General features: G+C 41.3%; 2 protein-coding genes across 7 annotated transcripts in view; one reads left to right on the top strand and one right to left on the bottom strand.

Moving 5' to 3' along the window:
* Positions 1–4,690: 4,690 nt before the first annotated feature.
* Positions 4,691–14,765, bottom strand: part of LOC109467155 (translation initiation factor eIF-2B subunit alpha-like) — an 18,443-nt gene continuing 8,368 nt past the window's right edge. The window contains exons 4-9 of one of the 6 annotated variants that reach the window (XM_019765128.1): positions 8,726–8,775; positions 8,224–8,340; positions 7,585–7,697; positions 6,821–6,965; positions 5,963–6,088; positions 4,691–5,423 (exon numbers count right to left, since the gene is read on the bottom strand). In XM_019765128.1, coding sequence (XP_019620687.1) covers positions 5,268–5,423; positions 5,963–6,088; positions 6,821–6,965; positions 7,585–7,697; positions 8,224–8,340; positions 8,726–8,775 — 707 coding nt within the window. In that variant the 3' untranslated portion in view covers positions 4,691–5,267. Of the gene's footprint in view, positions 5,424–5,962; positions 6,089–6,820; positions 6,966–7,584; positions 7,698–8,223; positions 8,341–8,725; positions 8,866–11,031; positions 11,172–14,765 lie in introns of all 6 variants that reach the window. The other 5 variants (XM_019765122.1, XM_019765114.1, XM_019765135.1 and 2 more) reach the window with 5 other exon arrangements.
* On the top strand, positions 12,162–14,079 carry LOC109467126. Its single transcript, XM_019765063.1, has one exon. It carries the CDS (start codon positions 12,327–12,329, stop codon positions 13,395–13,397), a length of 1,071 nt encoding a protein of 356 aa, XP_019620622.1. The 5' UTR covers positions 12,162–12,326; the 3' UTR covers positions 13,398–14,079.

The following is a 14,765-nucleotide window of genomic DNA, read 5'->3' as shown; positions in this document are numbered from 1 at the left end:
GACCTCAGGTGACTCCAGATGGAACAAATATTCTATGTTCTATTCAGCATGTGCAAGGGGTAAATTGTACATTGTGTCACTCTTCACTGCATCAGTTTGGATAGGCTATCGCGTAAGCTATATGATAATAGCGTTAATGGCCCGCCCTTTCTCGGTGAATATGGTGTGATAAAGCCTTGTCAGTTGCTATAACCACCTCATAAAGCCACCTCGTTCGCTGCGCTCACTTGGTGGCTTTATTCGGTGGTTATAGCAATTGACAAGGCTTTATCACACCATATTCACCTCGGGGCGGGACATTAACCCTTAATTAAAGCGTTTTTGCATTAATTTGCATGCATGGATATCTATTCATATTGATATCAGGCCAAATCTGGAAGTCCTGCTGCAGTACCTTAGAAACCTGCTAGGGGACCCATCATCTAGTAATTTCTTTATTTTGCCAGCACCTACCAAAATGCCAAATATCATAAAGATTTCTCCATGGCATCTGTTGCACCCCACATCTGCTTGGAGCCGGACGTGAGTACTAGTAGCTATCCAGTGGGAGCCAATCGCTCAAACTGTGGCATAATCAAATTGATTGGTTGCAAAGTGCACTTGCCTATTAATTAAGTAGAGAGGGTCACGATGCCCTCATTTGTTTTTCGCACTGTCGTATTGAATCTAACTTGAGCTGCGTTACGTGAGCCAAAATTATAGACATGCACATGATCAAAATGAGTGGGGTTTAATAACAGTATTCTTGTTTTTGTAAACAGGATGACTTTGGATTTGTAAAGCCTAATTGGCATTTTTGTTGATGTTCTGAGTGTTTCTGCATGTGACAGATATAACATCAAAGGGGAGGAAAAACCTACAGGGAAGAAAGCCATTCATTATGTTTGAATGTTCAGGACTCAAAATACTCGGTGCATGTACATGTACACCTTGAGCGCAGGTAAAACTGGATCTGTATTTCTATGTCTACCTGCACATAACCTGCACTGGTCCATGTACTGGGTATGTGCAGGTTAGTGCAGGTAAAATTGGAGCTGTGCAGGTATTTATGATGTCTACCTGCACCTAACCTGCACTGGTCCATGCACTGGGTATGTGCAGGTAAAATTGGAGCAGTGCAGGTATTTCTGATGTCTACCTGCACCAGTCCATGTACTGGGCTTACACATAAATATGGGTGTATTTTCATTAGTCATATTGACTGTCATTACCTATGAAGTGTAAAAAAATAATGGCAGTGGTTCTGAACAGTGGTTTTAGTATGACGCATACTACTTAGCTATAGTGGTGCAGGCAAAATTTGTCAGGTGCGGATATGCAGAAAAAGTTTTAAAATACTTTTATTAATTCCTGGCCTGAAAGTTATGAAAGTTCACGAAGGGACATGTTTTTCCGAATGTATATGTAGGCAAAAGGGCAAGAAATTCCTTACTACATGAAGAAGTTTGAATTTGGTACATTGCTCCCTGGCATTTATGTACAGGGTTCCATCAGCAAATCGCTGTGATTGTCTGTGTACTGTGCAGTTGAAAGGACACCGGTGTCACCATGCTTTCTGCCACAATCGCTTACAATGACATGTACCCAAAGAATAAGTTTAAATTTGGTACATTGCTCCCTGGCAACTATGTACGTTCTGGGTTCAACCAGCAAATTGCTGTAATTTGTGCGCTGTGGTATAAAGGACACCGGTGTCACCATGCTTTCTGTCACAATCGTTTATAATGACATGTACCCAATTGACCCGACAGGTCGTAAAATGGCAACCTTGTCGCTGGCAATCAGTGTCCATCACAAGGCAAATAATCAGTAATACATGTCTGCATTGCCAAGGGATTATTTATGCTTAGGGAGCAATTCATCCATTTCATGGATGGTCTGTTCCTGCCTCAAAAAAAGTAGAAAGCATCACGATTTTCCATGAAAAATGTCGAAAACATCTTAGCCAGATTCATGAAGGGCTTTTCACATACTACAATGCTCACATATATCAGTTTTAAGTGGAGATAGAAAGTTAGATTAGTAGAACGTAGAACTTTTTAGCGTAGATTGTTTTATACCATTCCTCAATACATTCTGTACTCATTGTTGTTGTCAATGTCTGTTTCAAATTAGCCTTTGGGCATGAACTTGGAAGAAAGTTATTCGATATCATGGAAACTTCTGTATCTGTATCAGATGTCTGTATAGCCAGTATAAACGCCCTTTGGCATAACACACCAGATTTGTAGGCACGCGGCACGGCGACAGCTGGCTACATAAATTACAGTGAATGAACCAAACTTCTTGAGAGCAAGGAGCTCAAGGTTCTATCAAATAAAAGTTAACCCTATTGGTGAGATTACATGTCAACATGAAACAACAATTCAACATGAGAAACAAGTCAACACAATGTGCTACCATGCTGTAGTGCTTGTATAGCTGTGTGGCCCAAGAGCTACGGAAAAGATGATGGGCACTGCCCTATTTATTGATGAAGCTTTACCACATTTGTGCAAGGATTAACACAAGTGTCTATCACCTCCTCAAGATGTCAAACCTGAGACCAGACTGTAAGATTTGAACCAATCTACACCGGGAAGGACCCCTGCTCCTTTCAATAAGTGTGTTGGGTTCTTTAAGGTGCTCAAGGTTTGGCTACCGGTAACTCCTTTAACATGGGAAACAGTCTGGCACCCAGGCTAACTTGATTGTTACGAAGCGAGAAGTCATTTGGGAAGCATTTCATAATATTTCTGGACACATGTCCAGTCATATAACGGACTAGTCTCTTGGGTGCCCCCATCCTTCATAATGTCATTGTCAATTAGTTAACAGCAAGTAATTTTTATGGATGACAACAGGGCGCACATTAATTTTCACCTACAAATACAAGAAATTTTGTCGAAAATGTTGGAACGCGGATGGCAGATACTGTAAATATGAAGAGAGGAGACAAGACAAGGCTCTGATTTAATGTTATCATTTACTTTGGTGCAGTGATGTATTTCAGTCCCTTTATATGTGATGGTGGCTATGTATAATGTTTATGTGATGTTCCCACTGAATCAAAACCATTTGTACAATGATTGAAAACTTTTTTTCAAAGTTGTTTTAGTGAGAAATGGATGTTGTCATAATTGGCAGTAAACTTGGCACAATAGTCACCATTTCTTGTTTAATAAGGTTTATGATGTTAACATTTGAAAATGTAGGAATCTTGTTTTTTTGCCCTAACATTTTTTTTCGCCCTATGACATTAGATTTTGAGTCTGCGGAGGATGTCATCCATAAAATGTACTTGCTGTGGCCTTAGATAGATTCTCCCCTTCGTTAGGATTCTCCCAGCAAATGGCACCAGCTGTTCGGAATTGGCAGGGTCAGAAAGGAGCACCGAGTAATTATCGTTCCGCTAATTGTACTGTCTCGAAGTGTGCTCGACATTAGAATGAGCACCGGCAATTTATGCAATATAGGCTCTTGAACAGTCCTTGGAGAGTGGGGGGGCGGTAGTAGGAAAGGTTAATGTCCAAGCAGATACAAGGCTGGAAATATTGTAGAAGCAGAAACTTCTGTAGTACTTCAGTTGTTGGTTGTTTGTTTGGTGGTGACCAAGAACAAGAAACAGTCATACCTTCAAATATCAGAGTTATCAACCAAGAATTGAGATGTTCAAAAACTATGATCGTAGAGTGGAAATCGTTGCCAGCAAATACAGCTTTAAACAACTCCTGCAATTAAATATTAAGTGCATTTTACTTCTTGTGGCATGTGCCCCTTTTGTGCACCCAAAATTGGAGGATTGCACCTAAAGTTTTCATGGTGGGTGCACTGGTACACCTAGATGTTTGAATAGGGTTATGTATGTAAAGGTACTAATTGCACATTACTGAACAAGATATTCCTAACATTTAAGAGTCAGAAAAAATAGGAAAACCTTTGTTGTATTTCCTGTTTAAACTTTCGTAACAGTCAAAGCTTGCAGTGAAACTATGTTGGCAAGTTTTGCTGACATTCTGCATTTTACATAATTATTCTATGTCGTGCACCACAAAATTTTCCTGTGCCCCCAAATAAAAAATTTCACCCATTTACAATAGTGGATTTTGCACCTGGAATCTCATGTTTAAAGATGTGTAACTGGCTTGACTTGATGTCATTTTCTGAAAGCTTGGCTGGTTTTGAAGCTAACTTGTCAAGACGGGAGGGCCACAAGTGCCCATTTTCAGTGGCTCGTTATCACACTGTCACCACTATGTCTCAGATGTAAGCCCTTTTCAGAGTCATTACAGAAGGCTCTTACCAGGGCTGACATCAATTCATGTCAAAGTGGCGGGCTGCAGAAATAAAAGACATGACTTCAACAATTCTGTTATCATGGGAATCTAGTACATGAAAGTACTTGGAGAAGAGTATAATGGGATAAGATTATAGTAATTGGGCATTTAGGTTAACAAACCTCGTTAACGAATACCTCAAGAACACTTTATTGGAGCAAAATGTTTGAAAATGAGCTTGTTTTGAAAAAAAATCTATCTGGCTTTAACACATGTTGAGGTATATGGCCTACTTTTAAGTACATTGTATATGGCCTACTTTGATGTATCAACTACCTCACTCTCATTTACCTTCCAATGTAACGTCAAATTTCTTGGCCATCATTACTAGTATTTTAAATTTGTCCATATCTACATGTATGTAGGGACAGAAACCTGGCAGACAAAATTATGAGGAGACAGGCACAAAATTCGAACAAAAGCTTTAATACAGTTGAGACAATAGTTTTTCAACATATCGTATATCTCTGCTGACATTTTTATCACTTCATTTCTTGAAGTGTTCACACTTTCTTAGCTTCCACTTGTCCGTGGATAAGCTGAACACCGATTGAAAGGTTAAAATGCATTATTTACAACCATTCTGCATACAGAATTTTTACAGAGGCTATAATATCTGACCAGTGCAATGGCTAAGTGGGTAGATTGTTTGCTATGCATTGGGTAGGTCATGAATTTGATCCCCAGCCAAATCATAAACAATGTTTAGCACTCGGCAGTTAGGAAAGAGTATAATGGTAGTTAAACATACACCACTATTTGTGGACTAGATTAGCCCCCTACTGTGTGGCTCAAGGGCCAGAGATGGGCCCTGCCCTATACACCACCTGGTGCAGGAAGGACTTATAATATCTTACAAAACTAATGTTGTAATGTTGGCTAATGGACATAATAAAGCATACAAGTATCCAAGTTACAAGAGGGCTGTCCTAGCGCTGTTTCTGGTTGCTGTCAGCAGTATAGTTTGATGAGTTCATCGCTGACAGCTGACGGTGTGAGGATGCCCAGGTCTGTGAACAGCAGGGTGATGAGGTTGGGAGGGGTGTAGTCTACCGAGGGGTGCTCCTTCCCCAGGTCTGTGTTAGAGCTCAGGGTCGAGTATCTGTACTGTAGTGAGGGTAGGAACAAGAGGGTTAAAAATACAACCCAACCAAGGGATGTGCAGAACTACCATTAATTAGGCCTAGGAAAAAAATGGTTTCATGTTTCCCAACCGACCCTAGAAAAAACTGCAGACCCTAGCTAGCCTTTTTTTGTGTGCACATACATTTATCGAGCTGATTGACCTTTTCTAGCTCCAGTTTTGGTAGTGCTTGGATTGTATGTTTGGATGTGGTTTAGCATACTAGCAACTCAAAGAGCTATGGATGGATTGTCATATGAAATTTGGTAGGTCTGGACTTATCAAAGAAATAACTACATTTAGAACCCACTGACAGCTTTCCTTAGTAATGCAGCAGAACTTCCGGTTTTGATCTATGTTCTGGACATGCTAGGGTCATGACTTTGCTTGTCTATTAATTTGTCATGAACTATCAATAAAAATTAATAAACTTAAGATATTTTCATCAATGTTATCTCTGAGTACATTCAAAGCACCAAAACCTTTTGTAATGTAAGGCAGTTGTATGTTGCCTGATACTTACTTTAAAGTCATCAGGCAGGTCTGTTTGATTGAGTGGATAGAGTCGGACGAATTTGAAGCTCTCAGCCACCACGTACAGCGGCTTGTTGGCATTCTTTGCACACAGGGCCATCTGGTAAGTTCCAATCTGCAGGACAGGGCAACATGTACCGGTAACTGCATACACAGCAATAGGTGATAGACCTTTCAGCCACACAAAATTGTCCTGGCAGCTCATTGTCAAAATAGCTTTTACTTACACTATCATGAAAGTTCATCTGTGATGGTAGTTACATGTTTAAAGTTAAAACTTTTGGTCCAACACAAAAAATTCTTACTTACCTTTAAGTTTGCAAAATATGTTGCTGATGAACATGCTGGAAATGTCTGTAATGTCTGTACATTGGTGTCCTCTGGTGATGTTTGTTGGTACTGCACCAGCAAAAGCTGGATACATTCCTGGGTATGTTCTGGTCAGATATTGCCTTTTATGTGATACCTGGGCCAGGATAATGTTTGATACGGGTGTTCCGACCCGTGTGATAACTAGCGGTACCGTACAGCTCTATTTGTTTATCACACGGGCTTCAAAATGTTCCATCAGATAGAATAATTTGAATGGGTTTCACCTGATCCACCTGCACTGGTTGCTGATGTCTGCACATTGATGACCTCTAGTGATATTCATAGGTACTGCACCGGCAGAAGCTAGGTACATCCCTGGGTGAGTTCTGGCCAGAGATATATTCTAGCCTTTTATATACACTCCTGTCATATATTGTTGATGATCCCCCCACACTTTCAGATCAGCCCTCCCCACCACTCTCCACCCCCCTGCCCTTCTCCCCTACCCCCTGAACAGGCCCTGTTCCTGTCGTACCTTGTTGATGATCCCCCCGCTCTCCACCACCCCCTCAGCCCCCACCATGACCAGGTCCACCTTCTCCATGATGTAAGCCATGGCAGCATCCAGGATAACAGTACTGGGGATACCTGCCTCTACCAGCTTGTTGTGCATCTTCAAACTGTGGGAATATGTGTTAACATGTACCAATCAGTACATTCTCATCTTCTAGGTAAACATGTTGTATTTGACAAAATATTGATACTAAAACAGTTCAGCTATGCTGGGGAGCTTTCTAGACGTACTCTGTCTCTTCATCAACCCGATTCAGATCTCGTCTTGGAGTTCTCTTGTCACGTGACTTGATGGGATAATCACGTGACAAGAGACAGTCATATACAGATTTCAGATAGTGATGCCCCCTGTCCTTGTTTAAGGTACTGCGTTGTGGCAGATCTGGATTGCCTCCCATGTTGTTTTTGCCCTGTTTCTTTTTCCTTTTCTTCTTCTCCAAAAAAATAAGGTCAATGACCTGAATCAGACGTCTGTCACCATGGTAACTGGTGTTGGGTTACATCATGTTGCAATTTTATAGCAGTAGGGATTTAGACTCCTGTCACCATGTGTATGAATGCTTTTGAGTAGAACTGAACTGGTGTAACACTAACAGAAAAGACATCAGAAATACTTTTCGGACCGCACCTATACCAGTGACACCTGTGCTGTAGTGCAATGTGAACCAGTCAGAATTGCCCTGAGGAAGGTGACAAAAGAGACATCAGTGCTCCATGTATACTCACCCTGATCTGTCAGGTTGCGACTCTGTGACATAGACAGTGAACCTCTTGTTAGCCGAGGCAGCTTTCTTCAACACCTCCAACACAACTCTGGACTCTGAGTGGACTAGGATGGTCTGGAGAAAAAACACAAAGATGTCTACATAAACTTTTGTTTCTCACAACTTAGACCACAGACTATTAATGTACTGTGTAAAGCATGGGTAGATATTGGATGACACTACTATTTGCAAAACATCATAATTGCCTTCGTCAGAAGGCTATGAAATTGGTTTGGGTATGGTGGGGGAGACTGTGGCATAACTCTTGAAGGCATGGATTAATGTTAATGATTTTTCGCATGCAGGTTACCGTTGGGTAGACAATGGTCAAGTTCTAAAATGGGCCTAGTGGGGGGTCTCTACATTACTGCAGTGGACCTTTTGTGTTTCTGGTTTTCTTGTTATTAATGTAAAACCACATTTGTGTTACTAAGTAGTGGACCAGTGTAACAGGTTGAAATATACCGCAGGTTAGAGTAGACATGGGTGTATTCTGGGCAGGGGTACATTCTGGCTTGCTACATTCGGGAGCCCTTAAGATTATGTTCTTAAGACCTTTTACTTAGAATTTTCCCATGATTATCTGTTGTAAAACACTCACAGCTCCATCTGTGACAAAAGGGTGGCCCAGCTTGGCGATCTTCTGTCTGGAGTTGGAGATTTTCTTCAGGAAAAGCTCTCCTCTGTCAAGCAACACCTGTTTGTACTCTTGGAAATCCTAAAGGAAAAAAAAACTTCAGTGAATTAAAATTGTAATTTGCAACTTTTTCCAAACATAAATATGCATTTGTATTCGATGCTATTTTTCCTTACAATGGTTTAAAATGCCAAGTACAAAAATGTTTACGATCGTAATATTCAGTTATATACAACTCTTACCGTAAAAGAGTCTAAGTGTAGCTTTAAAGGTATCCAATGCAATTTCAGGGTGGCAAAACAAAAAAAGATATGGATGAGGAGATACGATGTTGATTTTTACTGTCATTTCTTAGCAAATTTTATCATCATTTCATACTTGAAGTGTGTGAATTGGAAAAAAAACAAGTTACATGAGGTGTCATCTTTATTTTTGGGGTACTTTAAGGCTAAGTATTTAGTCTTACTGGATGGTCTAGAGCAGTGAGAGTGATGAACCTGAGGAACAGTTCACAGCCTGAAGACACTGATGTGATGGACGTGTCACTCTTACTCAGAGTTTTGATGGCTTCCTTCAAGTTATCTCTCAGCTCTGCTAGTGTCCCAGCTAAAAGTAAAACAACACAAGTTACATATAATTGATAATTAACAAACCTCAGAAACAGTACATGTATTTGTAAATGTTTGTTTCTTTTGTCTCTAACTTCTAAGTCTACAACATGAACTTTACTATTTCTTTAGTAATAGTGAAAGTTCATCTGAGTTCAAGTAGAAATCATTATGAACAAGTCCTACATGCATGCCCAAAGAAAGTTATAGTAACTTAAAACAAGTATCTTGTCTCATTTAAACCTTCTTCCCAATGCCTAACCCTATAACTGATAAAGAATTGGTAACCAAGTACATTTGTAGCTACTTCAGTGTGCTAAATGTTAACACTGACTTAGGGCATAATAACTTATGAAATAACGTTAATAATATAAGAAATGAGGAAAGTTATTTCTGTTAACGGTCAAATATAACAGTTTGGGGCAGAAGTGGGCATGATTGATTGATATATGTATTTATGCTTGAATTTGCCCCCACAAAAATTTATGTTTGAAAAGTTTGAATTTTGCCGCCACAAAAATCGTCCACAGGTGCTAGAGAAGAGGAAAAGCCTGTATGGTAAGATCTGATCCGCAGAAAACAAACTAAGGGGGCGTGACCCCTTATTTGTCTGGTCACATGCCAGCAGTGAAAGTATTCCACCATTTTGTTGTCCTCGGGCCATATTGTCTTCAGCTTGACAAGACAAGGGGAGCACTTCAAAAGGCCTTTATTCACAGGATGGACCAAATACATACCATACATGTTCACCAAATTGTGCATAATATTGTGTTACAGTATTAACATAAATTTCTGTTAAGTCCTTTTTATTATTGTAGTGGAAATCTCTGATTAAATCGAAACCTTTCACAACTGCTGAACATTTGTACCTCATTAGAATTTCGTTTCAAGAATAGTAAGACATTTGAGACCATCCTATTAGTATCAGGTGATTGTCCTGCTTGGCAGACTGCCCTAGGTGAGGTCTGAAACATCGCGATGGCAGCTGTGAACAGAAGTTGAGCAAACCTCCCAAAAGCTAGAAAAAAGTAGAGATCATGACAGCAAATATCATGTATAGTTGACATGAAGTCAGGACTCTGCTTGTCTGTTATGTGGAGTCCTCTCCTGGCTGAATCTTACTCCACCAAGGGACACTGAGTGACTCCAAAATGGCCGACACTGCCGGCATGGCAGCACCAACGCCTGCGACGCCAAACGTTCCTTCCAAGGAAAAAAAGGACGGCGACAAAGACACCGATGGCTCCGCACAACAGTTTGACGGGATGGCTGAGTCCCTCAAGGGGTCTACCAAGGACTGGAGCAAGTTGAAGACAGCAGAAGGAATCATGGCAGCTATGTTCTCTGGAGTCCTGATCACTGTAGCCAGTATATACACCAGACTGGCAGGGGACGAAGGCATGCCCGCGATTCACTCTATCTTCATGAACGAGCTAATGGCGGCTATCGTGTTTCTACCCATGCCGTTTCTCGTAGGGGCGCCGATTACCGGGAACACGTGGACAACAGTTGTAATGTTATTCATACTGGGGCATAGGCAGGATTATTGCGTTCATTTGTTTCTTCATCTCGGTGCTATACATCCCGCCAGCGAACAGTTTCGTGATCCGACACGGAATCATCCCGCTGCTGACCGCGTCCATGGAGGTGCTGTTCTTACGGGTGGCGCCGTCCGTCGCCGAGTGGGTCGGGATCGGCTTGAGTATCGTCGGCGTGGTCCTCACCGCGAGCGGACGCTCGTGGATAAAGGAAGACGAGGAATTGTACCTTAACATCGTAGGTAACATGCTAGCCGTGATCTCGGCTTTCGGACTAGCCGGACTCATCATCATGACACGTTACCTTCTAAAAACCCTCCCGATATGGACTCTACTTTTCTACATCAAACTCATCGGTATCATAGTTGCCGTACCACTTCTCTTCCTGGATCCACCATTCACGACTGGAATGAACTCTGATCTAAGTTACTACCTAGTCACCCAGGGCTTTCTATACACTGTTGGTATAGGTATTATGTTTCATAGTTTGACGTTAGAGAATGCCTCTACTGTAGCACTGGTNATCATCATTTCATACTTAAAGTGTGTGAATTGGACAAAAAACAAGGTACATGAGGTGTTGTCCTTCTTTTTGGGGTACTTTAAGGCTAAGTATTTAGTCTTACCGGATGGTCTAGAGCAGTGAGAGTGATGAACCTGAGAAACAGTTCACAGCCTGAAGACACTGATGTGATGGACGTGTCACTCTTACTCAAGGTTTTGATGGCTTCCTTCAAGTTGTCTCTCAGCTCTGCTAGTGTCCCAGCTAAAAGTAAAACAACACAAGTTTACATATAATTGATAATTAACAAAACCTCCAGAAAACAGTACATGTATTTTGTAAAAATGTTTGTTTCTTTTGTCTCTAACTTCTAAGTCTACAACATGAACTTTACTATTTCTTTAGTAATAGTGAAAGTTCATCTGAGTTCAAGTAGAAATCATTATGAACAAGTCCTACATGCATGCCCAAAGAAAGTTATAGTAACTTAAAACAAGTATCTTGTCTCATTTTAACCTTCTTCCCACTGCCTAACCCTATAACTGATAAAGAATTGGTAACCAAGTACATTTGTAGCTACTTCAGTGTGCTAAAGGTTAACACTGACTTAGGGCATAATAACTTATGAAATAACGTTAATAATATAAGAAAAGTTATTTCTGTTAACGGTCAAATATAACAGTTTGGGGCAGAAGTGGGCATGATTGATTGATATTTGTATTTATGCTTGAATTTTGCCCCCACAAAAATTTATGTTTGAAAAGTTTGAATTTTGCCGCCACAAAAATTGCCCACAGGTGCTAGAGAAGAGGAAAAACCAGTGTGGTAAGATCTGGTCCGCAGTAAACAAACCAAGGGGGCGTGACCCCTTATTTGTCTGGTCACATGCCTGCAGTGAAAGTATTCCACCATTTTGTTGTCCTCGGGCCATATTGTCTTCAGCTTGACAAGACAAGGGGAGCACTTCAAAAGGCCTTTATTCACAGGATGGACCAAATACATACCATACATGTTCACCAAATTGTGCATAATATTGTGTTACAGTATTAACATAAATTTCTGTTAAGTCCTTTTTATTATTGTAGTGGAAATCTCTGATTAAATCGAAACCTTTCACAACTGCTAAACATTTGTACCTCATTAGAATTTCGTTTCAAGAATAGTAAGACATTTGAGACCATCCTATTAGTATCAGATGATTGTCCTGCTTGGCAGACTGCCCTAGGTGAGGTCTGAAACCTAACGATGGCATCTGTGAACAGAAGTTGAGCAAACCTCCCCAAAAACTACAGAAAGAGTAGAGATCTAGACAGCATATATCATGTATAGTTGACATGAACTCAGGACTCTGTTTGTCTGTTATGTGGAGTCCTCTCCTGGCTGAATCTGACTCGAACAAGGGACACTGAGTGACTCAAAATGGCCGACACCGCCGGCATGGAGGGATCAACGCCTGCGACGCCAAACGCTCCTTCCGAGGAAAAAACGGACGGCACCAAAGACGACGATGGCTCCGCACAACAGTTTGACGGGATGGCTGAGTCCCTTAAGGGGTCTACCAAGGACTGGAGCAAGTTGAAGACAGCAGAAGGCATCATGGCAGCTATGTTCTCTGGAGTGTTGATCACCGTGGCCAGTATATACACCAGACTGGCCGGGGACGAAGGCATGCCCGCGATCCACTCTATTTTCATGAACGAGCTAATGGCGGCTATCGTGTTTCTACCCATGCCGTTTCTCGTAGGGGCGCCGATTACCGGGAACACGTGGACAACGGTTGTAATGTTATTCATACTGGGCATAGGCAGGATTATTGCGTTCATTTGTTTCTTCATCTCGGTGCTATACATCCCGCCAGCGAACAGTTTCGTGATCCGACACGGAATCATCCCGCTGCTGACCGCGTCCATGGAGGTGCTGTTCTTACGGGTGGCGCCGTCCGTCGCCGAGTGGGTCGGGATCGGCTTGAGTATCGTCGGCGTGGTCCTCACCGCGAGCGGACGCTCGTGGATAAAGGAAGACGAGGAATTGTACCTTAACATCGTAGGTAACATGCTAGCCGTGATCTCGGCTTTCGGACTAGCCGGACTCATCATCATGACGCGTTACCTTCTTAAAACCCTCCCGATATGGACTCTACTTTTCTACATCAAACTCATCGGTATCATAGTTGCCGTCCCACTTCTCTTCCTGGATCCACCATTCACTACTGGAATGAACTCTGATCTAAGTTACTACCTAGTCACCCAGGGATTCCTATACACTGTTGGTATAGGAATTATGTTTCATAGTTTGACGTTAGAGAATGCCTCTACTGTAGCACTGGTGAAGAATATTAGCATCCTGGTGGCTTTTGCACTGGAACGTTACGTACTTGGTATCATCCCAACAGTCATGGAATTACTAGGAGCTGCCCTGGTTATTGGGAGTACTACTGTTGTGGCTATTGTATTGTGGTTCAATAAATGGAAGGAACAAAAAAACAGATAGGAACTACAGTAAGTGAAGCAAGAGTGTAACATGCTGTTCTGTGCTGCAGTGGTTGATCGTTGTGCTTGTTGACCACAGGGTCAGGGGTTCGAAACCCAGACTAGCCATAAGTGTTAAGAGCCCAGAGTGTATAATGCTAAAGGTGGCAGTTACAGTTATCTTTGGAGGAAATAACTATTCGTAAAAAGGGCTGTTCATTAATTCAATAGTGTTATGAAAAGCTTCTATTGTCATACACATAGCATATAACTATATAATCAATGGTGAAAACTATCAACAAAGCTTGGTGGATTATAAGGGTACACAGTACTTAAACTGATGTAAGAATGCTAAATATTTCTTTGTAATGCTATAGCTATAGCTAAATGTTTAATAATATAGGTGGTGTCTGTTTTCAGGGCAGTATTTAGAATAAAACCAGGTAATTATAACAATAAGGATGGTGGAAGCTGGTGCTGGAAATGATCGTAGTCCCTGATCCTTATTTTGTAAAGATATAAGGATGGGACACGTACGGTGAAGGTGAATTCCTTTCAGCCACATGTTTTTCAATGTACAAACTACGTATATACCATATAACATGTACATTATAAGGAATTCCAGGTTGCCACATTGCTACTATTTCTCACATACTAGCTGTTGTATCAACATGGCAAACTAAAGTGAATAAAATCCATACCATACAGAATTAGAAGTGTGTGTCTAGCTTTGTGTGATGATTTTGATGGAATTGCATTTCAAACTTTTAAACCTCAGAAAAGTGCATTCTATCTTTGATACTAGACATTTGCCACCCTGTCTTTTATAATTATCATATGGTGTGAAAACTAGCTTTTACAAAATTGCTATTCAGGTGTGACAAGCTATTCAGTATAGCATAGCCTTGACAATTATGCTGCATGCCTTAACATTTAGCTGGTTACATTCCAACAGGTTGTTCCAGTAGACCAAAAAAAGACAAAGAAATTGGAACATACAGAACTCAAATACACTTTTGAGTATTTAAATATGGGGGTCCTTAGCATGCTCCCCTAGCCTGCAGCTGGCAAATATTAGATTTCAAAAACACAATTTCCCGCATTTTGAGAGTCATATCACGGGGTTGACATGTACAGTTGGTCCTTCATCCTCCTTCGCAGGGCTAAAATCCTCCGGTTCCCTTCCGGTTTTAGCCCTGCTATTTACCGCTGACAGTTTGACTTCTGGTGACGTCACCGCCAAACTGCTGTCAGCCAATCAGAGAATTTGCGCACCGAGCTTTGCGCAAAAACCGCAAAGGTCGCTGGGAACCTATTAGCCAATCAGGTTACATGTTGGGACAGGCCAAGATGGCGGCTATTACAGATACTAGAAGTTTCGTGCGAGCCG

This window comes from Branchiostoma belcheri, unplaced genomic scaffold, assembly GCF_001625305.1.
Source record: "Branchiostoma belcheri isolate BF01 breed outbred unplaced genomic scaffold, Haploidv18h27 scaffold1, whole genome shotgun sequence".
Lineage (NCBI taxonomy): Eukaryota > Metazoa > Chordata > Leptocardii > Amphioxiformes > Branchiostomatidae > Branchiostoma > Branchiostoma belcheri.
Note: the sequence above shows the minus strand (reverse complement) of the source record. Positions and strands in the feature narration are given on the sequence as shown.